Source organism: Bos javanicus, chromosome 7 (assembly GCF_032452875.1).
Source record: "Bos javanicus breed banteng chromosome 7, ARS-OSU_banteng_1.0, whole genome shotgun sequence".
Classification (NCBI taxonomy): domain Eukaryota; kingdom Metazoa; phylum Chordata; class Mammalia; order Artiodactyla; family Bovidae; genus Bos; species Bos javanicus.
In genome coordinates this window covers 4,697,561-4,724,136 of record NC_083874.1, presented here as the reverse complement: position 1 = coordinate 4,724,136, position 26,576 = coordinate 4,697,561, and the positions used below count along the sequence as shown (strand labels likewise).

Below are 26,576 nucleotides of genomic sequence, written 5' to 3'. Positions count from 1 at the left end.
CCTCCTCTCTCAGGACACAGGGGGCTTCTGCACGGTGACGGGGAGGGGAGGCATCTGCCCTGTGGGGCAGGCCCAGCCCCAGATCAGCACTCGTGCTCGGAGTGCGGGGCTGGTCACAGAGGCCCCTCTTCACCCCTGCCCTGCGCCCTGAACTCGCTGGGGGGTGATGACGACACAGAGATGCCAGTCGGAGCATGGGGGGACAAAAGCCATGCCGATGTTCTCCTACCAAAGGTGTGTGTGGTCACCCCAGCCTCGGACTGCGCTCAGGGAGGGGCAGAGGGGCAGCAGGGTGCCCACGGGAGAACTCGGTCAATCAGAAATCCTCAGAAATGCGCGGAAACTCCTCAGACACAGTTCCGGATGGTCATGGCATCAACTTTAGACCATAGGAGGCAGCACCCAAGAGCCCAGAGTGTCTGAGGCAGGCCACAGCTCCTCCCAGAACACTGGAGTGACTGCCGCTGGCTGTGGGTCCTCACAGAAGCAGTGCTCTGAGGTGGCCTGTTGCCACTTCACGGCCAAGCAGCATGCACGCGGCCCAGCTAAGGCAGTGAATCGGGAGCAAGCCACCGACCCTCTCAGGAGTCCGTGAGCTGCCTCCTTCAGGGCGGCTCTGGGACCAGCGTTGTCGCTCCAAAGCCCTGGCTGTTTAACAGCAGGCTCTGCCTGCTGGCCCCACGTTCCTGCCTGATTACCTCTTGATCCCAAAGAGAGGTGCTGCAGTCACTTCCCAGCCACAGACAGAAACCTGAGGGTCCAGACATGAAGTCCCTTGCCTAGCGCCACAACTGATAAGCCACAAGGAGACCCACCTGATATGAAGCCTGAGTTCTTGCTAACTTGCACTTGTGGATTCCCCAGGCTTCATTCAATTCCAAAAACCCTGTGCATCTGAAGTCTTGGGTCGCCCATGCTACACCCACTGCCTGCGAGCCTACGGTTATGAGGAGACGAGCCCTGGACAGTAAAAGTGCCCCATGCCCCGCACCGGGCAGCACGCACCTGCTGGAGGAGGCTGTCCAGCGCGTCCTTGTCCGCCTGTGCCAGGCCGTCCTTCTGCAGCCGCAGCAGCAGCTCAGCCTTCCGGTAGGGCCTCAGCGCCAGCAGGTGCAGCACGCGGTCCCGAAAGGGCCGCTGAGACACCCCGCTGCCCCCGCCAGCGCTGCCAGCGCTGCACTTCTTGATGGCGCTGGCCGGGTTGATAGGGGTTGCCCGCTTCCGGGAGGGCACGGCATCCACTGCCCCCGGGGCCGGTTTCCGAAACTGAACCTTCTTGCCTATAGTAAGAGCCAGGTGTCAGGGACGGGAAGGGCTGGGGGGTGGTCGCCGTGTCCCCCTGCCTGGAGCGATGGCACGTTCCTGAGCGAGCACACGGACACCCATGGATGGCCCATGGCTGACAGCGCCGAGCTCTCACCACGCCCAAGGCACCTTAAGCCTCGTGCAGCCCACTTGTCCAGTGAGAGTGCCACCTGCTGACCACAAGCAGATCAAAGGGCACTTGTGGGTCCTCAGTCTCAGAAGTGGGCTGAGAGCCTTAACTACTACTACTACTACTAAGTCACTTCAGTCGCGTCCGACTCTGTGCGACCCCATAGACAGCAGCCCACCAGGCTCCTCCGTCCCTGGGATTCTCCAGGCAAGAACACTGGAGTGGGTTGCCATTTCCTTCTCCAATGCATGAAAGTGAAAAGTGAAAGTGAAGTTGCTCAGTTGTGTCCAACCCTCAACGACCCCATGGACTGCAGCCTTCCAGGCTCCTCCGTCCATGGGATTTTCCAGGCAACAGTACTAGAGTGGGGTGCCATTGCCTTCTCCGGCGAGCCTTAACTAACTTCATCCAAACCCCTGGCCCCTGTGGGGAAGGGGGCTGATGGTTAAAAGCGAGTCCCAGAATGGCAGGAGAAGCAGCCCAGAGCCTGCAGTCCCCAGCTCTCTGCTGGTCCCCTGGGCCCCGCCATGCTCTTTTACGACCAAGGAGAAAAGAAAAAGTGTCAGGTCACTTGGGCAGACCTGCCTGTGCTCGGAGCCCCGGGGGCCGCAGGCCTCTCTCCACCCTCCTGGTGCAAACAGAGACGTGTGAGGGGGTCCTCCATGGAGCCCCCCGGGGTGCTCTTGACGGAGGGGGGCTTCCATCCAAAGTCGCTCACTCCACCTTGGACGACGCCCCTGCCACCGCAGGAAGGAGGACCTCTGAGCAAAGTCAGTGCAGGTCTTAAATCCTTGGGCCACAAAGCTCTCCATGACAACTGTCTTTTGCACATATCCCTCAACTCTGACTTGTCAAATGAACACAAGAAGGAGAGCTTTTAGAACCTGCAGGGCCAGACTTCGTCCCCAGAGAACCCTGATGACATGGAGTGGGGGAGAGGCCTGACACAGCCAGGACTGCATGTCTCTGGCTTCTGAGGCCAGAGAACAGTAAAAGCCTTCATTGTGTCTTAAGTGGAACAGTAAGATAAATTCTGGCTAGAGACCCACCCAAAACTTATTAAAATGTGTACCAATGTCTGTATTTGCATCATAAGGCAGGAGCAGGCAGCTGCAGCCCTTTGGGATTCTGGCTGGCACCTCCTGGGTGGCTGACAGCCGGGGGCCCAGGCTCCCCAGGCACACACTGCCACGCCCACCGGGGCCCCGTGCTGACAGGAGGACCAGCACCATCTAGGGTTCCATTCAGAGCCAACCCCACCGCTTGGCAAGGGAGACTGCGTGCTCTGTAGAGCAATGTGAAAGAGTGACTTTTTCTTAAAGAAGAAAAAAACTCCAAAACCCATCAAGGTTCTCCTTTGCTTCATGCCTCTCTCAGGCCTTTCTTGCCTGACAATGAATTCACTGGAGACTCCGTCTACACCCAGAGGTGGGAAGACTGAGGCAGCGCAATGGAGCTTTCTAAATAAACAGTACTTCTCTCCGCACTTTTAATATGGTCAGTGTCTCAGTGTCTCTGAAATTGTTTCCAAGCAGATACTGAGGGGGTGGAAGGTCCTAGGAAACAGGGATCAACGTGTTTCCTTCCAGGTCTCCATCCCATGGTCCCTCGACAGCAGCAGGCTGCCCGCAGCAGAGTGCATCTTGCCATCTGCACTGTGCCCTGGCCAGGTCAGCCATGGGAAAGAGACACCTGGGCAGGTGAGGGCAGGGGTGGCCACTGAAGGGACAGGCTGAAGCTCTGGCTTCATGTACGGTGAGAGGCAGACGTGCCTGAGGCTACAGCCTGGGGAAGGGGCCCTGGGATTCAGAATTCCTGGAACTCTCAGGCCCTCTAGTCCATCCTGGATTCAGAATGCAGCAGACACCACCCAAGAAGGACCCAGCTCCCCTGGCCTCTGTCAGCCCACCACTCCTGTTCCTGCTCCTGACGGGTCCTGAGACTCGCCAGCTCTCCTGACATCTGCCCAGCAGGCACAAGACCCCCGCGGGTGAAGCCCCGGCCCCCAAGCCTCACCCAGGTAACGGCCTCCGGCCTTGATGACAATGGCTCCTCGACTGCGCGTCTCCTCCTCAGCCTGCGCCAGGCTCTGCCGCGCCTTCTGGTAGGAGTCGTCAGTGGCGCACACTGTGATCTTGTCCTGGATGCTGCCCAGGCAGTCCAGGTGGACATCCCCATGGCTGCAAGACAGAGGCCAGAGGTGAGGCGAGCTCCTGGGATGACCACAGAGGTGGCCTCGGGGCCGACACCACCCCTGCCTGACACTCCCAGCTAGGAAACAGGGTCTGGTGCTGACTTGGGCAACAGGGTTTCTGCAAGGCACGTCTTGACCTGAAAGAAGCAAGGGAACCCAGGTTCCTGGGCAAGAGGGGGCACGCCAGGACCCACGCCTGCACCCTGGACACACTGTAAGAGCCAGGACGGCTCATCTGAGAAGGAGAGCTGGGGCTGGAGGTGGGGGTAAACATCCGCACGGCGGGCTGGCGCGGGGGACGCCACGGTGGGGGTCAAGGGAGGTGGGCCTGGCCCCGTGAGAGCTGGGGCAGTCTGGGCAAGGCTCACCTGGACACGTACTGCTGGATGCAGTCGAAGCTGCCCTGGGGGCTGTCGCGGCCGATGTTGGAGAGGTAGAAGGAGAACGTCCGCGCCTCCGTGGGGCAGTCAGGTTGGGGGATGGAGATGTGCTGCATGGAGAGGGGGTGTCACTGGGGGGCCCACAGGCAGGGCCAGCACATGATCCTGGCCCGTCCCTGGCAATATGTGAATGCACCCCCTTGGTCTCCCTGTCAGTGACAGACCAGCCTGTCACCATGGCCAGGCTGCTGGTGGGTCCTGGGCCCCACACAGCGCAGGGTGGGGGTGCGGGTTCCTGTGTCCACAGCAATGGCACTGTGGGCTAAGGAGCACAATCCCTCAGCACACAGCCAGGGGCAGGGGCCCACTCCAACCTGGGCCACGGCTCAGATCCCCCACCAAGCTGGGCAGACCAGGCTTGAGACAACCTGGAAAGCTGAAATGGGGCAAGACAGGTGGGCGTCAGCAGCAGGCTGGCACGCTCGGCCGAGATACCCTGGCGCACACTCCCCCTTCTCCCACATGGCGAGGCCCTCTCCACCTCCTCCAGGCCAGAGCCACCGTCCACCTGGGTGTCTGGGAAGAAGGCAGGCACGGGCCTCAAGGGGTGCACAGACGGGCAGCACATGCCCCCACTGACCACGACACGGGATGCGTACACATGGTCACCTAACCCTGACAGCAGATGGCACCGCTGGAGCCTAACTATGCAAGCCACAGCTGCCAGAGAGGAAAGACAGACGGCCTGGCAGGCCGACAGACAGATGGCACTAGCCCTGGCTGAGGTGCAGTGCTCAGCGCAAGGCAGGAAACCCAGAGGCCGCTTCATTCCAGGCCGACCCTCTGGCCCCCTGCCTACCCTGGGCAACGGCCAGCGGCTACTGAGAAACACAGGCAGGAGAACCTCATGCTCCAGCTGCCAGCTCCTGGGCTACCGGGACGGGCCTCCAGAGCCCTGTCGCCAGAGGAGACCAGCCTTAAGGTCCGCCCTGGGCTGGACCACCGGGGCTTGTCAGAGTTAGGGAGACATGCCGGGAGGAGTCATGAATGGTCAAGAAGGGGCAGCACCAGGGCTAAGGGGGCAGCCAGCTGTCCCTGGGCTGTCGTGCCACCTCCCAGGCTGAGCCGAGGCCGCCTCCTCTGAGGTGACGTGAGGACACAGCATGCTCCATCGGCGCTGGACAGCACGCGACCCTGGGCTGAATGCCTCCTTCCCCGTGCCCGGCTGTTACACGCGAACACAGCCAGCTCGGCCTGCCTGAGTAGAGTCTGTGTGATCAAGGACATGAAGCTCCGGCCACAGCGAGAGCAGCAGCTCTCCCACCCCAGCCCTCAGTGGGGTATGGAAACCCTCGAGGGAAGCTGGGAGGGCACACAGCCCAGGATTGGCTCCAAATGCTGCAGAACCCCCTCCATGCACAGCCAGTCTCTGCTGCAAGGAGAAGCTCCCTCCTCGCACAGGGAGAGCCAAGGCATCAGACAGCAGCCCCGAGGCCCAGCTGCTCGGGACAGGAAGAGCCTGGCCTGGGGGAGAGGGGCAGTCTGCAGCGGCTGTCCAGGGACTGCAGATGACCTTGGGCTGACGATCACGCCGTCCCCCAGCTCCCCGCCCCACAGCTGGTGTCTGCCCAGCGAGATCTCCTGGTCCTCCAGCATCCCCCTATGCACGCAGCAGGTGGCGGAGGGCCCGGTCAGGATGCACAGCCAGCGGCAGGGAGACCAGCAGGGCACCAATGTCAGCCTTGGCCAGCCACACAGACCCTGATCTCCACACGTTTCTGTAAGGGTCAAAAATGGGACGAAGCAGCTCACACTTGGCAAGTGTGTTTTACTATAAACCTGGACCGCCTGCTACCCTTGGGCAGGAAAACACCTATGTGCACACACACACATGCACACACACACTGGAGTCCACGTGCAGCATCGCACTGTCCAGCACTGGCAGCCACCCTGCGCCAGCCGCACACACTCCCGGGCAGACGCGACTTCTGCTCTCCATTACGGAAGTAACTGGACACCCAGCGCCCAGACGCTCCTGAGGGTCACCGCGGGAGAGGCCCCCACAGGCACCGCAGGCACGTACAGACTGACGCAGTTACCCAGGACACGGCGGGAGGAGTGTGCACCATGACGTCAGCAAAATCAAAAGTGCCTCTGATGGAGCCTGAGCCCTGACACGCGGCTCCCCCCCACGCCCGACCCTGAGCCTCTCCCTCACCACGTGCTGGCTCCGGCGGAGACCCAGCCACCCCCAGTGACGTTTTTCCATCTCTGGCTGCTCAGAGGGCAGTGGCTGCCCTGACTGCCTGCCACAGCCCCCGTCGGGGAGAGCAAAAGAGAGGCGTACAGCCTAGGTCCCGACACCACGGTGTTCCTCTCTGGGCAGGGGCATGGGGGACCATTCCCTATGATTCTTCAGCCCAGTGAGGACTTTTCCACACGGGTATGTATTGGCCCTTTCAAAATCCTTGAGTCGGGGTGGACGGGGGCACCGGCCAGCACCCAGAGGAGGGTCTGTGCAGCCACCGGGGCCGCAAGACAGGGAGGGGAAGGCCTGCGTGGAGCCTGACACAGCAGTCCTGAAGCCTCAGCCCCTCCCCAGCTCTCTGGCACCAGAGTGCACGGAATCCTCTGGTTAACGGGCTGTTACAATGCTAGTTAATGGCTACCAGTCCCTGGGAACCAGTGAGGGAAACCAGTCCGCTGGGCACGAATGGCCCAGGACACCTAGCTTTCTCTGTGATGGCAGAGAGCGCAACCCGCATTCTGAAATTCGGCCTCCGCTCCGCAGTCTTCTGGATTGAGTCCTGGCTCTCCTAGGGGCCACCATGGGGCCACAGCAGGCCTGGGCAGGGCAGGTTTAGTGCATCTGATGTCAGCCCCAACTTCTGGGATAGGGAGGCCAAGGGAGGTGCCACAGACTCATGGATGTGCCTGAACGCGGAGATGCACAGGCAGCCCTGGCCCTCCAAACAGCCATGTCCCACCCGGAGGACCCGAGTGGCTGACATCCAACCCTGAGGCCAAGGAGCGTGCTGGTTCCACCGTGGGTAGGTCAAGCCCCTTTGAAATTCGTCCCAAGTCAGGCTGGCAGCCCTCACCCCACGTACGCGGGGTCTGATGTGTCTGCAGTGCAAGTGAGGGCTTCAGAGAGACAAATGAAGCCCCGAGCAGGCTGTGGGCAGGAAGAAACAGTGAGGACGCACCTGGAATCCTCTTTGGGAGAGAGCAAGACCAAACAGGGCATCCAGGAACCAAACACTGCCTAGCCAGACTCTGGCCAGAGGGTTTTCAGGGAACACTTGTTTTATTGTCTTTATTTTCAGGGAACCCTCAGCATAAAATATATTTTGGATCAAGAGTTACTACTGCGCGGCTGCACAGTCGGGAAGATCCTCCGGAGGAGGAAATGGCCACCCACTCCAGGATTCTCGCCCAGGAAATCCCACTGACAGCAAAGCTGCCGGGCTACAGCCCAGGGGGTCCCACGGCGTCAGACACAAGTGAGCACACACATCCTGGATGGCTGAAGAGGCCTTCCAAGAGCAAAGCAGCCTCTTCCGCCCACTAGACGGCCCACGTCCGCAGCCCCAAACCCAGGTGCTTTCTGAGCACCTCCTTCCTTTCTGAGAGCTGCCCCGCACTGTGGACAGGGAGGGGGAGCACATACTGCCCCCCGCCCACCACTTCCCAGGCTTCCAGGTCACTCCCGCCTCGCAGCAACAGGCAGCCCTGGGCTCAAGCGCGGGCCAGCCCTACGAACTCCTGCAGAGCCGGCGCCTGGACTGCAGACAGACGCTGGTCACGGCCTCTGACCAGGGCCGTCAAACCTCATTCTAGAAACCGCCTTTGGGTCCCCGCTGCAGCACACAGAAATGCCTCACACAGCCCTGGACACGGACCCCACCTCCCTTTCTGTCCTCATCAACTGAGGAGTTCTGGGGTAGGGCCGGCCCGCGAGGGGGTTTTCTCTTCCCCTCGCGAGGCTGATGCTTCACCAGCTGTCAGGGATTGAGAGCTCAACAGTGACCCCTGATGGCTGACCCCTGATGGCAGAGGGGCCCAGGGCAGCCACTCCAGTGTCTGAGAGAGAGCAGAGAACACACACACAGGCACAGACACAGCAGACGAAACAAAGGTGAGTGCTTTGTGCCGCCGCCGCCACCGCCACCGCCCCGATGCTGGGCGTGCCACAGGCTGCCATGCGGTCGCCCCCAGGAAGCAGCCAGCACCAGGGCCTGGCTGCACACCACCATGGCCAGGCCCCGCAGCACTCCCTGCACAAGTGGGGAAGAAGCCAGGTCGGACCTGACTCCCACCCCAGGAGCCGGGGGACACGAGACCCTGTGCCGGGGGGCTGCATTCACACCGAGGGGGACGAGCACCAGGAAGCAGGTGAGCGTGTTCTGGGCCGCAGGGGGCTCTGCTGCTCCTTGGGCCATGGTTTATTCTGTTGGCTGCACAGGGTCTCACAGGCCCAGCTGTGGCACCTGGGATTTCTGATATGCGCTGCAGCAGGTGGGGTCTTCACTTGCGACATGCAAACTCTTAGTTGAGGCATGTGGGATTTAGTTCCTTGACCAGGGATGGAACCCAGGCCACCAGCATTGCGAGCGCTGAGTCTCAGCCACTGGGCCGCCAGGAAGGCCCCCTCCTAAGGCCATGTTAACCTGCGTCCAGCCCTTAGGTGCGCGGCCCCTCTCCTGGGCGGGGAGGCCAACAACCAGAGGGAGACCTGGCCGAGGTCCCTGAGTGAAGGAGCAAAGAGGGTCTCAATCTTCAGTCCGCCAGCTTCACGGGCCTCTGGGAAGCAGGCCCTGCCTGCCTACCCGGGGTCCAGAACATGGAGTCAGCACAGGCACCAGGAGTGCTGAACGAGCTGGGCCAACCCACCCGGCCCACCCCCTGCTGTCTCCAACTTCGATGCTGGAGGGCACGACCAGGAGAATCGGGAGCAGAGTGCAAGGGTCTTGCCTCCTCCTCCACTGCTCTGAGTGACCACGACAGCATCTGCTGTGCACCTGCCCCAGGCCAGGCCTCTCACACCTGGCTTGGAGGAACGGTCATGGTCTATTAATACCCAGGACAAGGCCCAGAGGTCAGGAGGGGCAGACCGAGCGCGTGGTCCTTCACAGCGAACTGGGAAAGAACAGGCCTCCTCCAGTCCTCACATGGTCCCACCCAGGGAAGAGCCTCTTAGTGGAGACTCACGGCCTGGCTTGCTCCTGGCTGTAGCACACGGCCTCCACACCCTCAGAACCTTCTAGGAAGTCCATGACACATGAGAATGCCCAGAAGGGAAAAAATGTGGGCAAAGCGTAATTCTCAATACAGAGGCAGGGGCCCTTTCTTGAATGGACGTGGCTCTTAAGTTTGGCACAGGAATTTGGGCGACAGAGCGTAAAGCCCAGGAGACCCTCACTGCGCTTCTATGAGCATCCCAGTGGTGTCTTGCTGACTAGAAAGCATTGCTCACGGATAAAAGAACGGCAATCTGAGCCTGGCTTCCTCATCTTCCCACAGCTGCTATGGGCACACTGTGACCATGGGCCACAAGAGGGCGCCACTGGGCCAGTCTGGCAGCAAGCCCAGCCGGCCCTGCCCCTTGGGGAAACATCTCAGGGGAAAAAGCAGAAGCAGGCGGCCAGGGCCAAAGAAGGTATGGAAGCCCCAGAGAAGGCACAGGGCAGGGCGTGTGCCCTGGGGCCTTTAAGGGCATCTCGCTAACCTTGACTGGTCTTGGTGTGATGGTGTTCCCCTGGCCAGGCCACAGCCTCCAGTGACTCCATGAAAGGTAACCTGGGTGTGCTGTGCAGGTACTCTGTAGACGCAGTAAATCCATGACCAGGTCTGGGCAGGCCTCATACAATCAGTGGAAGGCCTTAAGAGGGAAACTGAGGCTTTCCTGATGAGGAGGAAGCTCGCCCATGAACCTCGGGGCCAGCTTCCTGCTTGCCCCATGGAATTCAGACTCATCAGCCCCACAAACCTGTGTCAACGTCTTGCAATATATCTCTTGGTATCGCTGTATCTGCACTTGCAGACATGTTATCTCCTCAAGGCTCCATCTCTCTGGAGCACCCTGCCTGGGGCGAAACCTACAGATCTCCCTGCTTCTGAAAGAAGCCAGCAGGCTATCAGGTGGAAACTGACTTAGACGTGTGTGGCAACTCTTCAGATTTAAAGAAAAAAAAAAAAAGACCTGCAATAAAGACTAGGAAAAAAACTAAAGTGTTGCAAAGCATCTTTAGTGGGTGGATGATATGGGTCCTAGGACCTGGGTGGCAAGGATTATGGACAACGTGCCCTTTCTCCCATTCCTCAATTTTTCTGTAAGATGGTCATTTATGATCAAGTATCTTTCACGAAAAAACTGGAATATTGAGTGTGTATACTTCCCGGTACTAAAAAGTTAAATACTTGTGGTCCTAGGTCCACCAACAGAGAGAAGCGCCCCACCCTTGGGGGCGGGCACATTTCCAGGTTCACTTGGGCTCAGGGGGCATAGTTTCCAAACAGCACAAAGATCAAGTCAGAACAGGAGTTTGGCAACGACAGGAAGTGGGGAAACTCGGGAACTGCTGGACAGAAGAGCTGCCTTCAGCCCACAGAGGGCCTACTGATGTGGCCCCAGCCATGGGGCCAGCCTGGAGACGACAAGAGGCAGACCATGGCTCAGCAGAGGGCCCTGCCTGGCACAGAGGGGGATGGGGCCAAAACACTGCTCCCAACGGGCTGCTGTGCCCAGCAAGCCACAATTCTAAATAAGTATAATTAAGACCAAAAAAAGACTCACCCCTTGACTTCCCTGAAATCGGATCGAAGGTCTCAGTGAAACAGAATCCTGCAAAAAAGCAAAATGGGAAAATGTCAATGAAGATATCTGGAACATGTTTGTGTATGGCTGAGTCCCTTCACTGTTCACCTGAAATTACCACAACATTGTTAATCGGCTAAATAAAAAGTTTAAAGTCTAAAAAAAAAAAAAAAAAGATACCTGGAAATCCAAAGACTCACTTCCCAGTCATATAAGGAGCAGGCTAAAGACAGTGTTTTCAGGAGAGGTGAAAAGAATAAACTACATGTGTTGAAAATGACAGGAAGAGTCACCGAAGCAGGGTTCCGACGGTCAGTAAGAGCTCCTCAGATGGCCCAGGGGCCAGGGCTGACGGTGTCTGAGAGGCAACGCGCAGCGCTTCACCATCCTCCCGCAAACCGGCCCCAGCCCAGGCCACCCCGCCCAGGGGCGCTCCACGCTGAACAGAACTGTGCGCGGGGAGCACCGCCCACCAGGAGGCAGGCTGATGAGGTGATGCCCTCTACCCCAAGGCCCTGACAGGACACAGCCCAACGCCTGCCCAGCTCCCACGTCACAGCTTCAGAGCAGCTGGTCCCTATGCTTGGGGCGGCGGAATTTCCAAATGTCACAGGAAAAAAATACACCAAAAAACTCTACTAATTTAAGCTTTAGCTATTCGGAGATCAGCCTTCTGGTGGAATTTTACAAAGAACACGGATCCAGACAGAGGGTCACACTTCTCTTTCTCATTTATCCTGGGCCCTTGGCACTTTCTGTGTAGCAGACCTCACCCCACAGGGTGGTGCTGGTTCATCACGACAACCCCCTCCCCTCCATCTTCAAACCCACAGGGCCCAAATCAGCCTCTGGGCCTGTAGTTCTCCTCAGCTTTCCTCCACACGGCAGCCTAGATCTTGGGCTCGCCAGTCTTCAATAGAGCCCACCTCTCAGGCCTCCGCCCCAGAGCCCCCAGGTGTAAGGGAGGCCCCACCACCTGGACCCCAGGTCCAGTCTGCAGTGACTGTCTGTCTGCTCTGCACCCAGAATGTCAGGCCCACCACGGGCCCAGGGTGGGCAGAGCAGCTGCACACACGGGGGAGAGCCAAGCAGCGGGCAGGCTGGCCTCTCAGTGCCTCTGACCTGTCAGACCGCCGGGCAGGCGTCCACAGGTGAGGGGGACCGTGCTCAGCCTGGCTGGACCATGGGGGCCACACGCTCAACCTGCTTGGCTTACAGGAGCCTCCCCTTTGGCCAAGAGTCTCCAAAGACTTCACTCACGCACCTGGAGCAGACCTGAGCGGTCACACCCAGCTCCGGCACTCACCTCCACAGAATCAGACACCCCAGAAGCCAGCCACACTTTTTTTTTCTTAATTTGAGAAAGACTGAAAACATTTTTAAATTTTTTTTTAAATCTGAGAAAGAATGTCAGGATTTATTTTACCTTGGGGGCCTTAGCCCCTGACCCGTGCCCCCTACAGTAAGGATCGAGCCCACGTACTGTGCACTGGAAGATGGAGTCTTAACCACTGGGCCAGGGGGAGTCCGCACCCCACACTTTCAAAGCACATCACGCCTCACTGCCACAAGGGCAGACACAGCATGTCCTCCAGCCCCTGCAGGTGCAAGGGCTACTGCGTTGCTGAGACAGGGGCCAGGCTCTCTTCACGGCAGGCTCGAGACCAGATGATCTGCCCCCTAAACCATGGTCAGACTGCTGCCTGGAATGCAGTTCACAGGATTAGAGGGGCAGCACCAGGGGGGCCCCGTCTAGCTGGGCCCTTGGAGATGCAACATTTAAGCAGCCTTTGCTTGGAACTAGGTTAAAGACAGAGACCCAAAAGAAGATCTGCAGGGAGCCAGTAAGCACGGGAGAAGCCGTGTCTCGTCAGTGCGGTGCAGACTACACAGGTGCCTACTAGGATAGCTAAAGGAAGAAAGATGACACCGGAATCCTCGTCCCTTACTGGTGGGAGCATACAAGGTCCTGTAGAGAAGTCCAGCAGGTTATTTCAATATCCATTAACTCGGCTGCGTCAGGTCCTAGCTGCAGCACACAGGACCTCTGTTGCAGGGCACAGACTCTAGCTGTGGTACACGGGCTCAGTATCTGTGACACACGGGCATAGATGTTCCACAGCATGCGGAATCTCAGTCCCCTGACCAGGGATTGAACCCACATCCCCTGCACAGTAAGGCAGATTCTTAACCACTGAGCCACCTGGCGGTGGAGTCCCCTGGCAGTTTCTTAAAAGGTTTAACACAGTTATCACCTGACCCACCAATTCCAATTCCTAGGGATATACCCAAGAGAAATGAAAACATAGGAATGCACAAAAACATACATAAATGTGCACAGCAGAAATAACTCTTTACTTCCCTGGTGGCTCAGCAGTAAAGAGTCCACCTGCCAATGCAGGAGACACAGGTTTGATCCCTGGGTCGGGAAGATCCCCTGGAGAAGGAAATGGCAACCCACTCCAGTATTCTTGCCTGGGAAATCCCGTGGACAGAAAAGCCTGATGGGCTACAGTCCATGAGGTGGCAAAGAGTCGGATAAGACTTAGTGACTAAACAACATTCAAAAATTGGCCAATAACCCAAATGTCCATCAGTTGGTAGAGAAACAAAATACTACCTAGAAATAAAAAGAAATGAACTCCCCAGTGGACAGGACACGGACGAACCTTAAAGCCACCAGCTAAATGAGAGAAGCCCAATGTAGAATGCCATACAACGGATGACCCCACCTATGTATATTTCCAGAAAAGGCCAAATTAACGAGAGAGCATAACTGTGAGAGCCTGAAGTGGGGAGTGGCTGCAGACGGGCTGGAGGGAACTTCTCGGGTGGAGTGTTAACACTCTTGACTCTACACCTAAAGTGGGCGTAAGTTCTATGGGCTGTCAACGACCCCTAGAGCACTCCGGAGCCTCATGTGGGTGCTGAGGAACGTCACCTGAACATACAGAGAATTACTGAATAGGCGGGGGGAGACTCTTGTCTCTTAACCAGTGTCAGTCAGCAGCGATGCAAAGTGAATGAAGGGAGATGGCAGGGCAGGGCACATGAGAAGGCAGCCGAGAGGGCAGCCGACACAGCAGGGCAGAGCGGCGCCCCCCACCCTTACGGAGCTCTCTAGCGCCCCACCTGGCCCCAAAGCCAAGAAGGCAGGCCGCTCTCGCTGGGGAGCAGCAGGTGTAAACTTGGAGCAGAGACACGGGGTGCCACAGAAGCAAAGGGCTCGCAGCACCTGGTTCTCACGCCCTCAGCCCAGACCCCCAGAACCCAGCCCAGGGCTCACCACAGCACGCCTAGTCATTCACTCACCAAGGGCACTGCTAGTAAGATTTTATACTGCAGGGAAGCTGGCCAAGCCTAAAGCTCAAGCTAAAAGGACCGCGATGCCAAGAGGGCTGGTCTCCAGTGTGTGTCCCCGTGTCGCCCGACTTTCATTGCAGAACCAGGCTCTGGGCCACAGAGGTTCTCGTAGTGTCTCCTCCCTCCAGCAGGAGGACCAGGCCAGGTCAGTCCTGTTAACAACAGAGCAATTCACTCATACCATCGTGCATACACAAACACACACACGAGTGACCCCCACACTCAAGTCACCTGTCTATAGCCATTAGCAAGAGACACCATGCGGAAACCTAAATTACACCAGCCCCTGTGGCAGGCAGAGAGGACAGGAGCCCCATTTGGAAGATCTTAGAACAAAAGGAGGAGTCAATAACACTTGGTCAATGACTGAAGTGTATTCCTTTTTTTTGGCCGTGCCCCATGGCTTATGGGATCCTAGCTCCCTGACCGAAGATGGAACCCACACTTTCGGCAGTAAAAGCATGACGTTTTCACTTCATGACCACTCGACCACCAGGGAATTCCCCTGAGGTATGTGCTTGTCTGTCTGTTTGTTGACTGACTGACCGGCTGCAGCCGGAGGCTTGTGAGATCTCAGTTCTCCAACCAGGGGCTGCGGCTGGGCCCTCAGCAGTGGAAGCATGGAGTTCAAACCATTGTTCCACCAGGGCATTTCCCCTCCTGAGGTGCATTCTAATGGCACTCAGCCCTTGCCGCTCAACAGCAGTCAAAAACACATCTGCTGGCACCAGAGGGTCCACCCTGTGGCTCTCATCCTCGGTCTTGGGGGCGATAGCCTTGACCTTCTGTGTAGACTGTTCCCCCCGGGGTGCCTGTCAGTAAGCTGCCTGCTCACCACTGTGCTCCCCCCAACCAGGTTTCCAGGAGGCAGCGCTAGCACTGGCCGGGGCGCCTCTCCAAGGGTTGCAGGAGCCTCTGCTTTTGGAGTGCCCTTTGCACTGGCACATGACCATCCCACCTGTCACGGACTCTCAGGCTCGGAGGCCCAATGACATTTTAATGAACCACAACAAAATTAAAATTGTTACAAGAAAAGGGAATTTCCTGAAGAGTTCTAAAATGTACTAAAATTACTTGTGTGTCTTCAACATCGACCAAAGTGGCCTTTGGCACGTACTGTTTTGTTGTGAAGATGCGGTCTGTTTTAGATCACAGTAAGGTTTCTCCTTTCTTTTCTGAATGTTTATTTATCTGGCTGCACCAGCTCTCCGCTGCAGCACTCAGGATCTTCAGTCTTCACTGTGGCATGTGACACGTCTAGTCCCCTGACCAGGGGTTGAACCCAGGCCCCCCACACTGGAAGCACAGTCTTAGCCACTGGACCACCAGCGAAGTTCCAGGCTTTTATTTTGTCAAACCAAAGTTTACAGGTATTTACTGTGAAGCACATACACTTCATCTGAATGACTCAAAGTGCATCTAGCCCTATTACCTCCAAGAACCTCCTGGAAGGAAGCTGGTTGCATGATAACTTGCCAGCTTTCTCCCTTCCCTCTGAGTCACGTTCCAAGTGGGGCAGGCAGGCTAAGGGGAACCCCAAGTGCCATGGGTCCCTCTGCCATATGGGTCGGTCACACTGTCAGAGGGGGCTTCTGGCCCCTGGGAACGTGGCCGCATTTCCTCCCTCCACTGTTATACCAGGCAGGGCAGGACCACCTGGGTTTCTTCCTGCACCAACCAGCAAGCTGCAGTAGGTGCCAAAGGGGACTCTCAGGTGGGAGGTTGCTGGGTGTCCACTGGGTTTGCTCAGGACACACACTCCACCATCACAGGCAGGGGCCTGATCCCAGCAGCTGGCCACTGGGCCAGTGGGGGCAGGAGCGGCTGCAGGTCTGCTTGGACCGCGTGCAGGTCTGACGCTGGCCGTTCCCGAAGGCTCTGGAAAACCCTGGGCAGAGCAGCCTCAAGGCCCCAGGCCAACAACTTCCAAACTCCTACAGGCAGGACACTGAAAGGCCACCAAAGGCCTAGGATCCCTGAGAAACAGCCCGCCTGCACCTCCCTTGACTTAAGCCTCCATGGCTGGTGACGGCTCGGACCCCCAGAACCATCCTGAGTGGGGGGCAAGCCGGGACCAGGGCACATAGCTCCCGGGAGCACGGCCTGCGGGTCCCAGGCTGAGAGCTGCATTTTAGGCTTGTTATCGCTAAACTCTATCACAAACCTCAAGGATCAGAAAAGGTCAAAGGACTTGCCCAAACCCACACAGGGCCAGGAGCCAACTCTACCTGTCACCTCCAAGGTTCTCTGCAGGGATGGTACACACACTCGCAGCCTCCTTTTCTCAGAGGAGGACTTGGAAGCTGACCTCAGGAGGACACAGCTGCAGTCACCTCCAACCTTTTATCTGGAGATTTCTGTGTTTAGGTCGGTGGTGCATGCCCTGGAGATTGCTGTGTTTAGGTCCGTGATGCACGCCCTCCACTCCGAGGGGCAGGCCTTTCCACTTCAGGGAGGCCACGATGGGCCACCCAAGCCCAGGAGATACCCACTGGATAGATGAAGAGCAAACGGACAGAGAGCAGTCCTGCTAAATCTTCTCTGATTCTTCCCAAGCAGGCACCCATGTCAGGGCCAGACAAGCCATCCACCGCTGACAAGCAGGGTGCTGGACAGACACACAAGCACGCTCTCAAAGGGAACACGGGCAGCACAGGCCAGACGCCCTGCAAGAAGCCAAAGGGCCAAGGGAGCCTCCTGAGGCTGCCGGGCTCACTGCCTAGAGAAGCCTCTGGACCGTGGTGGGAAGGCTGACGGAACCGGAAGTGCGGGCAGAGGCCCATGAAGGAGAGATGATGCAGAGAGACTGCTCCTGGCACCAGCACGGGGCCTGAGCTGCTGCAGAGGAAGGCTTCGGGACTCTCGCTGCGGTGGGGCCCCAAGCCTGGGGTCAGGAGATGCCATCCACAGCCAGCCCAGAGGAGTCCTCCCTGTACCCCGTTCAGTAGTGGAGCTCAACGAGCCCTCATTTAAGGGCTTCTCTCATTCCTCTTACTAAGGAATTTCAAAAGCAAGCTTCCCCAAGATCAGCTGATCCACTGCTAACCAAACTGCCTGTCAGTAGCCAGAACCACCAGGCTCTAAGAAAAGACAACCAAATCCAGCACACGATCCCATAAACTCTGCAACACTCAGTACCCCAGACCAAAAGCCTTCAGATGTGGGAAGCTGTAGGAAAACGTGAGAAGCATCAGTCAACGGAAACAGACCCAGAAAGAACAGAGAAGATGGCATTATCAGACAAGTGTTTCACTTAGAGCAACTATTCTAAACTTAAAATGCTCGTGAGCTTAAAGGGAAACATGAACTGATGCAAAAAAGAATATGAAGTATCAGAGCTCTAGAGTCACAAAGAACGCCTTGAGCTGAGAAATACAGTATCTTGAGGTACTGAGTGGGATTAATATTAGACACTGAAGAAAAGGTTAGTGAATCTGATGACAAGGCAACAGAAATGTATCCAAAATGAATCACACAGGGAAAAAAATCTATTAGGAAAAGGAACAAAGCCTTGGTCAACTGCTGGACAGTACTAAGAAATCCATTATACACGTAACTGGAATCCCAAGGCCATGGTATCCAAAGAAATAACGGCCTCAAACCTCCAAATGTGACAAAGACTATAAACCCATAGATCTAAAGAACTCCAGCAGGGAAAGAAAGAGCCACATGGCAACACACCTTGCAAGTTGGTGCAGCAGCTGACTGAGGCCCACAATCGGAGAAGCTAAGATAAAACTCACAAGATCAAATGTGAGAAACAAGCTCAGAGACCACAGAAGACACCTGCAAACTATGGAGGAAAGAAGACCGCCAGCCTAACAGCCCACATACAGTGCGGAGAAGGCAACATCAAGACTGGTTCAGACAAAGGGGGACAGACTCTGCTTGCAGCACCTCTGCACTACGAGGAAGGTTCTGGAAGCTCTCTAGGAAGAACGGACAGTGACACCAGAGGGGCAGGCAGATCTGCACAGAGGATGAAGAAGGCTGGGTTATGGTGAGCATGTATGAATATGAAAGACTTCTTCGTCGTGATGCTTCTGTAAAAGGCTTGACAGGTTAAGGTGTAAATAACGGGAACGACGTGCGGGACTGGCACGTGCAGCATTGAACGGGTGGCACTGGGTGCAAGGATGGGAGGTGGGGGGTAGCAGCAGGCCGTCCCAGGATCCTGACGCCATCTGATCCACTGGAGGGCGTAGTCTCCAGGTGCCAGAGCTGACCCTGACCTCCCTGCACCTCGGCTCTGGGATGCAGAGCAGACGCACTCGAATATTTGCCTGCTGGACACGCTAAATGCGACACTTCCGGCCTGACTGGATCATTGTCCTGTTCCTGCGCCCAAGGGGTACTGCCCAAGCCTTGAGGCTGAGGGCAGAGCGCACACAGCATAGGGAGACACAGCTGAGACACTGAGCTGGATGCAGGCAGCAAAGGGGGCAAAGACTGCACAGTGAGAATGCACAGTGTAGGGCACAGCCGCAATGTAAGGGGGACAGGGCTCCCCTGGGCTCGTGCCCCCAGAAGGTAACTGTACTATCAGGCTCTTCTGAGGACGCAGGAGAGCCCGCCTTGGCGGTGTCCTCATAGCAGCATCAGGGTCAGCCTCCGGACCCACCCAGCCTGGCCTGGCCCCCGGGGCACGCGGGCTCACCAGGCAAACACGGCCCTTCCTTTCTGCTGCAGGGCAGACAGCGCACAGGGTCAGGGACACACCGCCTGCTCGGGAGCCCCGCCACCCTGTCACCACCCCTGCAGGTCTGTAGGCCAGGACTGCTCATTTCCCTGTCTCCCTGGGAGCAGCTTTCGGATCAGCCCCAGACTGTGACCAGCAAGCGGGCAAGTAATGTAATTCCCGCGACACCCCCATCCAGGCTCAACACAGCCCATTTCCATGCCTCTCGCTCTTGGCACTTGCACGGGCGATGCCTCAGGCTGGCAGCATTACACACGACATGTGGTGTCTCCTCAGACCCTCTGAGGGCTCACACCGCTCACCGCAGGCTCACAGGCCACACACCCTCTGGGGCCAAGCTGTCCACTGCGGCACCACCTGAGCAGCAGGCGCCGACCCCTGCACGGGCCGTCAGCACCCAGAGTGGCAGGACACCGTTTCCCATGAGCAGTGCAGGGGGGATGAGACCAGGAGCTTCTCGGGGCCAGTGGCACTCCACATACCAAGGTGCGGCTGACAGCCAGGGCTAAGTTGGGAGGCTTGGCAGGGCTGAGCAGCGGGAAGGCCTCCACACGGCAGGGCAGGTGGTGTCCACACCCCGAGGTCACTCGGCACCCAGGGTACTCCGTACAACTTGGATGAAGAAACCCATGTAATAAAGATGTTGACGGACGTAAAAAATACAGGGTGGGCAGAGGACAGTGTCAGGCAGGGAGACAGGAGGGCCTGGGGTGCGGGGGGCAGGCGTGGGCACTGGCCTTAGACTCCTCTTGCCTAAGATGGAGCAAGGAGAGGGTGAGGAGGAACTTGATGGCCAAAATCCCCTCCTCTCCCCATGAAGAAGGCTTCAAGGGTGAAGCAACAGGAAGTGGCTTACGAAACCCACCTCCAGGTCTAGCGACCAGTTTGCAGGAAGCGCAGTGGCTAAGGCATCCAGTTACGCTTGTGGGTCTCACTGGGTGACTGCCCAGGGACACTGGCCACATCCAGAGACACGTTTGGGTGTCAGCACTTGGTTGTGGGGCACTGCTCCTGGCATCTGACAGAAGACCCTGCCCAGCAGACTACAGTGCGCAGGGCGGCCCCACCACTGAGTCACCCAGCCCCACACGCCAGTGGAGCCAAGGCCGAGAAGCCCTGAGCGAGCGGGCAGAAAGCAACGAGGACAGCGACTGGCAGAGCCGAACACAGGAAATTCCACGGGACCAATAAGCTAGCTTCTTCAATGAGAGCCTCCAGGGAAAGAAGAGCAGAGTGCTGAAGCCACCACAGACTGGCGGGACTGTCCCGAGTGGCTCTGTGTGGATGCTACTTGAACTAGTCCCAGCAAGGGTGCTCTCAGGGAGCTGCACAGAGGCGATGTCTGAAACACACATGTCTGTATCTCTTGAAATTCAACACAGTGACTGAAAAAAGCCACGGGCGAGATGAAAAGACACCTGGGCTTGTTCTAAAGATGTTCTATCAAAACCAAAGAAACCAAAAATGGGGAGACGAGGGCACCAGGCAAAGCTGAGAGAAGAAGGTCACAGCTCACAGGGTGAGACCGAATCTCGGCCCGGGGGGCAGTTGTTCTTCTCAGCCCTGTCCCATCAACCCCAGAACACTCCCAAGTGAAAGGTTTACCTGCCCCACCCCTCACCTGCACAGAGCAGCCGGGGGCAGGGTCCTGTCTGTGAGCACAGACCATTGTGTCCTCAGGGAAAAAGGGGCCGAGGCGGAAGGAGCGCTGTGCTCAGGGCAGATCTGGACACAGCGGCAGGACGCTCAGCGCTGACTGAGCGTGGGGAGCGGTACCCAACATCACCCTCCGGGTCCTCCACTGCCCACCGGGGGGTGCTGACCGTGCCCAGGCAGCACCTTCCCTGTGGCCTGAGGCCCTCATAACTCAGAGGTGCCTGCACAAAGTGATGAAGGCGAAGGCTTCTGCCTCTCCTTGAAGAGTTTGTCTTTCCAACTCGATGAAGCACAAAGTTCCTGAGCTGATTCTTCAGAGCTGGGATGCCCCTTACCCTGGGCAGTGTGTGGTCAGCAAAGGGGGAGGTTAAGTCCTGAGACAAGGCCTGGCTGCTAATCTCCTGGCAACTGCCCACCACCCCACACACCCATTTCCAGTAAAGCAGAGACGATTGGGAAACGCCTTTCAGGAATCCTTCCTGCGGCTTCCTGGCAGGTTCCAAGGGGATGGCAAGGCCGTGGAGAGTTTAGACTGTGGCGTCGGGGACCAAGAGGGGGGCCTTTCTGTGAACCACAGGCAGGAAGAAAGGCCTGGGATGCAGCCCCAGCTCAGTGCAGTGGGCGAGGCCGGCTCCGGGCCAGGCTGGGAAACCTGAGTGGACACACAGATTCTACCCTTCCTGGCTGAGGGCAGAGATCAAGGGCGTGGCAGGCCAGCACCAGGGCTCACAGCAGCTCCTCCCTTTAGCTGGGAGGAGGGCACAACATTCATCATTAAGTGAAGGGAGACCTAAGGCAAGAAAAAAGGGATTCTGGACAGGAGCCAGGACCCATGTTGGTTGCCAGCAAACAGATATTTGTGTCAAAATATGTGTCACCAAAGAACACAGAAAGCTTAGGGGAAAATAATTTAAGACATCTTAGGGATTAGAAAAACAGATGTAGATCCCCCGTAACTGGCCCTGACCCTGCCGTGCGTTTCTGTTTTGCTCTTCCTGGATGAGCAAATCAGCACAGCCAGCACTGGGCGGCCCACCTTCCTTTCTGCGGGAACTTCCACGGGCCCACCTGGACGCCACTCTCCCCTCACCCCCAGCGACCTCTGGGCGCACCTGTTCTACATGGTCACACCAATGGGGTCACACTGTGTTAGTTTTCTGTGGCTATGGAACAAGCCACAGCAAACGTGGTGGTCACACCGACAGAAGTGCATTTCTTCCCTGGGGCCTGGAGGCCGAGGTCGGGCCGTCACCGGCAGGGCTGCACCCCCGAGCGCCGGAGGCGGCGCCGTCCCGGACTCGTCCAGGCATCCGTGGCGTCTGGACACACCACTCCAATCGTAGGGTCACATCACCTCCTTTTCTTCTGACTGCTTCAAATCTCTCTCTGCTCTCAAAAGATCACTTGTGATCACATTTAGGGCCCAAGAATCCTGGATAATCCCATCTCTGAACGCTTAACTTTAAAAAAAAATTTTTTTTCCTGGCTTTTTTTGGCATCTAAATATAGATTTACATGTATCATATCTTTTTTAACTTTTTAAAGCTCTTTATTGAATGAATTTGAGCAAACTCTAAGACAGTGGAGAACAGAGGAGCCTTGTGGGCTGCAGTCCGTGGGGTCACAAAGAGTCAGACACGACTTAATGACTGAACAATGCAACAAACTTAATGAGTCTTTAAATCCCATAGTGCTTCACAATTTTCAAAAGCTTCATATCCATGGTTTCATATAATCCCAGAACAACCCTTTCTGTAAAATCCCCTATTCCTATCTGCCCCTCCTCATTCCCTCTCCTCACTGGTAATCACTAGCATACTCTCTGTAACTGTGAATCAGCTAAAGAATCCTTAACATTTTCTCATTCGCAAAGTTCTTTTTTTCATGTAAGACCAAATTCACAGGTTCCAGGGGTTAAGACTTGGACATCTACTGGGGGCTCTTATGCAGCTGACTTTATGCTAAAGCCTCTGACTGTGTGGATCACAACAAACTGAAGAAAATTCTTCAAGAGATGGGTACCAGACCACCTTACCTGCCTCCTCAGAAACCTGTATGCAGGTCAAGAAGCAACAGTTAGAAACGGACATGGAATCAACTTCTATAAACATTCACATGCAGGTTCTGTGCAGACATGCGTTTTCATTTCGCCTGATGAACAGCCAGAAGCACAGGCCGATCTTAGTGGCAAGTGCATGCTTAACCTCATGAGACCTGCCCCCATCCGTGCCAGGACTTAGTGTTCTCGGGTCTTCTACCTGAGCCATGCTCCTAGCTGTGAAGTGGCATCCCGCGGTTTCAACTTGCATTTCCCTAATGACTGATGTCGTGAAGAACGTTCTCATGCACAAATCTGCCATCCCGCATCTTTATGGAGAAGCTATACAAATCTCCAATGCATTTTTTAAAAACTGGGTCAACTTTTCACTACTGCATTTTGAGAGTTCTTCATATATTCTAGATACTTGAGCTTTAGCAGATGACTTTTACAAGGACTTTCCTCCCCGTCTGTGGCTTGTCCTTTCCTTCTGTTAACAATGTCCTTCCAAGAACAATTACAGACTCCGATAAAGTGGCACAACCAGAGAGCAGCCCCATTTGCTGCACCTGGAGAAGAGCCCACAGGCAGCAATGAAGACCTAGCGCAGCCAGTAACAGATAAATAAAAATAAACATGCATTTCTAAGTGGCTCTATTCCACCGAGCCCTGTTCCATCCATGGCTGCTGGCAGCCCATCCCAGGCCTGGCCCCAGAGAAGTGTGGCTGTCGTGAGCCACCAACCCCTGCCACCGCACCGAGCTCTGCAACCCACGCCTGCGCCAGGCCCTCTTTTCAACACCTCTGCCTCATTACTATTTCATCTTTCCCATCTGCCTTTCCTCAAATAGAAAAATGAAGGAGCCGCCCCACGTCAGTACCTGCTGCACGCCCCCAGCACACGCAGCCTGCAGCACTGGGCACTGGCTGTGGAGGGCCAGGCCCACGCGCTGGGCTCGGTCCCTGGTCCCCACGGCAGTGCAGGCGGCCAAACCTCGGGTCTCGTCTCCTCTGCCACCTGGGCCCTGCGCGCACAGAGTGAGCTGCGCACCAACAGCACGTCTTGGGGCTTGCAGTCTGCGCCGTGGTTCTGCCCCGGGGACCTGAGTCCCTGCTCCCAGCAGAGGCCCACCCCAGAGTGCGTCCTTGGCCTCATCCCACTCTCTCCCTGGGAGCCCCGATGAGGCTAATGGGAGCCCTGGGGAAATGGACAAGTGGGCGGGACAGTGCACAGGGCGCTCTGCACTGACGTGCTCCTGATGCGCCTCGCCAGGAGCCTATGTGCTGAGTGGGCTTGCTTTTCCTCTTCTTTAAAAACTGTACTTGTTTATTTATTTTTGGCTACGCTGGGTCTTCCTTGCTGCGAGCGGGCTCTCTCTAGCTGCAGTGAGTGGGGCTCCTCTCTAGCTGTGCCATGTGGACTTCTCATTGAGGTGGCTTCTCTTGGTGTGGAGCACGGGCTCTAGGTGGGTGGGCTGCAACAGCTGTGGCGCATGGGCTTAGCGCCCCTCGGTCTGTGGAATCTTCCCGCACCAGGGATCAAACCCGTGTCCCCTGCGTTGGCAGGAGGATTCTCAACCACCGGACCACCAGGGAAGCCCTATTTTTCCTTTTTAATTGCTTAATAAAACTTATCAACAGGCCCTGAGCTTGATACCAAACTTCACTCTGCCCAAACCTGTCTTTCGCCCACAGCCTGGGAACACCATGACAAAAAACACACACACACACCCCCACCCAGACAGCAGTGACTAGGATGGAATCTTCCAGCAGAGGAAGCTGAGGGCCTGACCTAGATGGCCCAGGCCCTCTGGGGGCGCAGCCCAGGATGTGGGCTGCCCGGATGCTTTGCATCTCAGCACAGGGCTTAGCTCAAGTTTCTCCCTTCTCATCTTCTACAAAGTGCCCCAGATCCGTCCCAGGAGATGCAGGCACAAGTCGCAGAAAAACAAAAGCCATGGCTGAGAACTCAGCCTTCTCTTCCCTTTAGGATGAGACCCTCCCACCCCACCCCACAGCCTCCAGCTGGTGCCTACAGCAGGGTCACTCACTCGCATCCACTTTTAATGCACACACACACACACAGCAAGCCAGGAGCTGCCGGGTCAGGGACCCGCATGCCCAGCCTAGGAGCTCACTCAGCATCAGTCCCACGAGGTTACCTTGGACACGCTCCAAGCTCCCGCACCTCTGCGCCCCAGTAGCCTCTAGCAGCCGCAGGCGGCGGCTCCGCCATGCTCAGCACGCCCCGCCGCCGTTACTGTAGTGCTGCACTGTGCTTGGCCACGCCCCTTTTGTGACCCCATGGGCTATAGCCTGCCAGGCTCCTCTGTTCACGTTCATGGAATTTTCCAGGCAAGAACACTGAAGTGCCTTGCCATTTCCTTCTCCAGGAGACCTTTCAGACTCAGGGTTTGAACCAGAGTCTCTTTCGTCTCCAGCACTGGCAGGTGGGTTCTTCCACTGCGCTCCCTGGGAAGCCACCACGTCGTTGGAATAAATCCTAACTGCTCAGGAACAGAGAAGGCCCCACCACGCAGACCCTGCCTTGAACACCCCACCACTCACCAGTTGGGGACCCCAGGGAAGGGGAGTGCCTCCGAGCAAAGCCAACTCTGGACCAGCTGGGCTGTGAAGGCCGCCTCCCCACAAGGTCAGGTCACAGACATGGCCTTGGACCACAGGCTGAGACACCCCTCCTGGGGCTCCAGAGACATCCCAGAGGCATGGAGAAATGGCTGGACACGTCAGCCTCCCCAGAGAGCTGGTAACCTTTCTCTTTCAAGTAGTTCTGATATTTTGAGCCAGAAGACTCCAGAAGTTTCAAAGAGCCATCAAAATCTGGGAGAAGGAACCTCCCTGGTGGTCCAGTGGTTAACACTCTGAGCTCCCAATGCAGGGGAGCCCCAGGTTTGGTCCCTGGTCAGGGAACCAGATCCCATGTGTGGCCACTAAGAGTTCACATGCTGCAACTAAGACCCAGCACATCCATACACACACACACACACACACACACACACACACTCTTAATGTGGGAGAAAAGATGGTCCGGGGCTCAGGACCCTCCCACAGCCTCGGTCACTGGTGCGCTTCTGTGGCACAGAGCGGGCACTGACTGGGTGCAGGGCCCAGCCTGGCCACTCCTCAAATGCGTGGGGCAGGGAAGAGCAGAACGAATGTGACAAACACGTGGAAGGCAGCCACGTCTCAGGAAGCCAGCCGGCTGAGCTCAGTCCATGCCCTTTCTTCTCCGGCGGAGCACGGGGGTGCCGTGCGCAGAGCCAGGCTGGGGAGCGCCCTCCAGCTCGGGACAGTGCTTGGAGCAGCCAGGTGGCAGGCTCAGACGTGGGTCCCCAGTTACCAGCTACCTGTCCCAACAAAGTCCTCACCCTCACAGGGTCTGACACGGAGAAGGCTACCGGAAATTGCTTTGAGAAACAGCTCCTGACCTGGTTGAGGCTGGCTGTGCTGGACCCATAGGGAGGCCCAGGAACCAAACACTACCTGGAGTCCTGCACCTGCAGAGCGTCTCCACGGTGAGGAACCGAGCGGCAGTCAGAGGCTCAGGCTTCATCCTTACCAGAGCCAAGGATGAACTGTTTCCTTCCAATCCTTGCTTGGACTCCAACACACCCAGGTGTTAGTCTCTCAGAACAACAGGGTCCTCTATCAGCCAGCAGACAGAACGGACCTTCCTGGAACAACTCTGGACACTCACGAGCTTCTGGAGCCCAAGGAGGGTGGGGGCCCGGCTGCCCATCCAGCTGTCATCCCAGCCACTGGCTCAGACCCAGCCCTCAAGGGGCTCTCTGCTGCCCCCAGCAGGTGTAAGGACGGCGCTCTCGGGGCACGTATGGGCCAACTGGAAAGAGCTGGCCAGGTGGGTGGCTTTGACTGCCCTCCACCTGCCCTGGAGCTCTGAGAAACGTGCCTGCGGGCCCCTGCTCACCTGGCGGGCTGCCCTTCATGCACATCAGCTGCCCCTGGCTCTCAT

The 26,576-nt window shown here is 57.1% G+C and overlaps 1 protein-coding gene across 2 annotated transcripts in view; it reads right to left on the bottom strand.

Annotated features, from left to right (window-relative positions):
• The window catches only part of ELL (elongation factor for RNA polymerase II), a 79,298-nt gene that overhangs the window by 18,215 nt on the left and 34,507 nt on the right, over positions 1–26,576 (bottom strand). For both annotated transcript variants that reach the window (XM_061421530.1, XM_061421531.1), the window contains exons 2-5: positions 10,806–10,853; positions 3,998–4,119; positions 3,452–3,615; positions 1,006–1,280 (exon numbers count right to left, since the gene is read on the bottom strand). In XM_061421530.1, the coding sequence (XP_061277514.1) occupies positions 1,006–1,280; positions 3,452–3,615; positions 3,998–4,119; positions 10,806–10,853 (609 nt within the window). The remainder of the gene's footprint in view (positions 1–1,005; positions 1,281–3,451; positions 3,616–3,997; positions 4,120–10,805; positions 10,854–26,576) is intronic.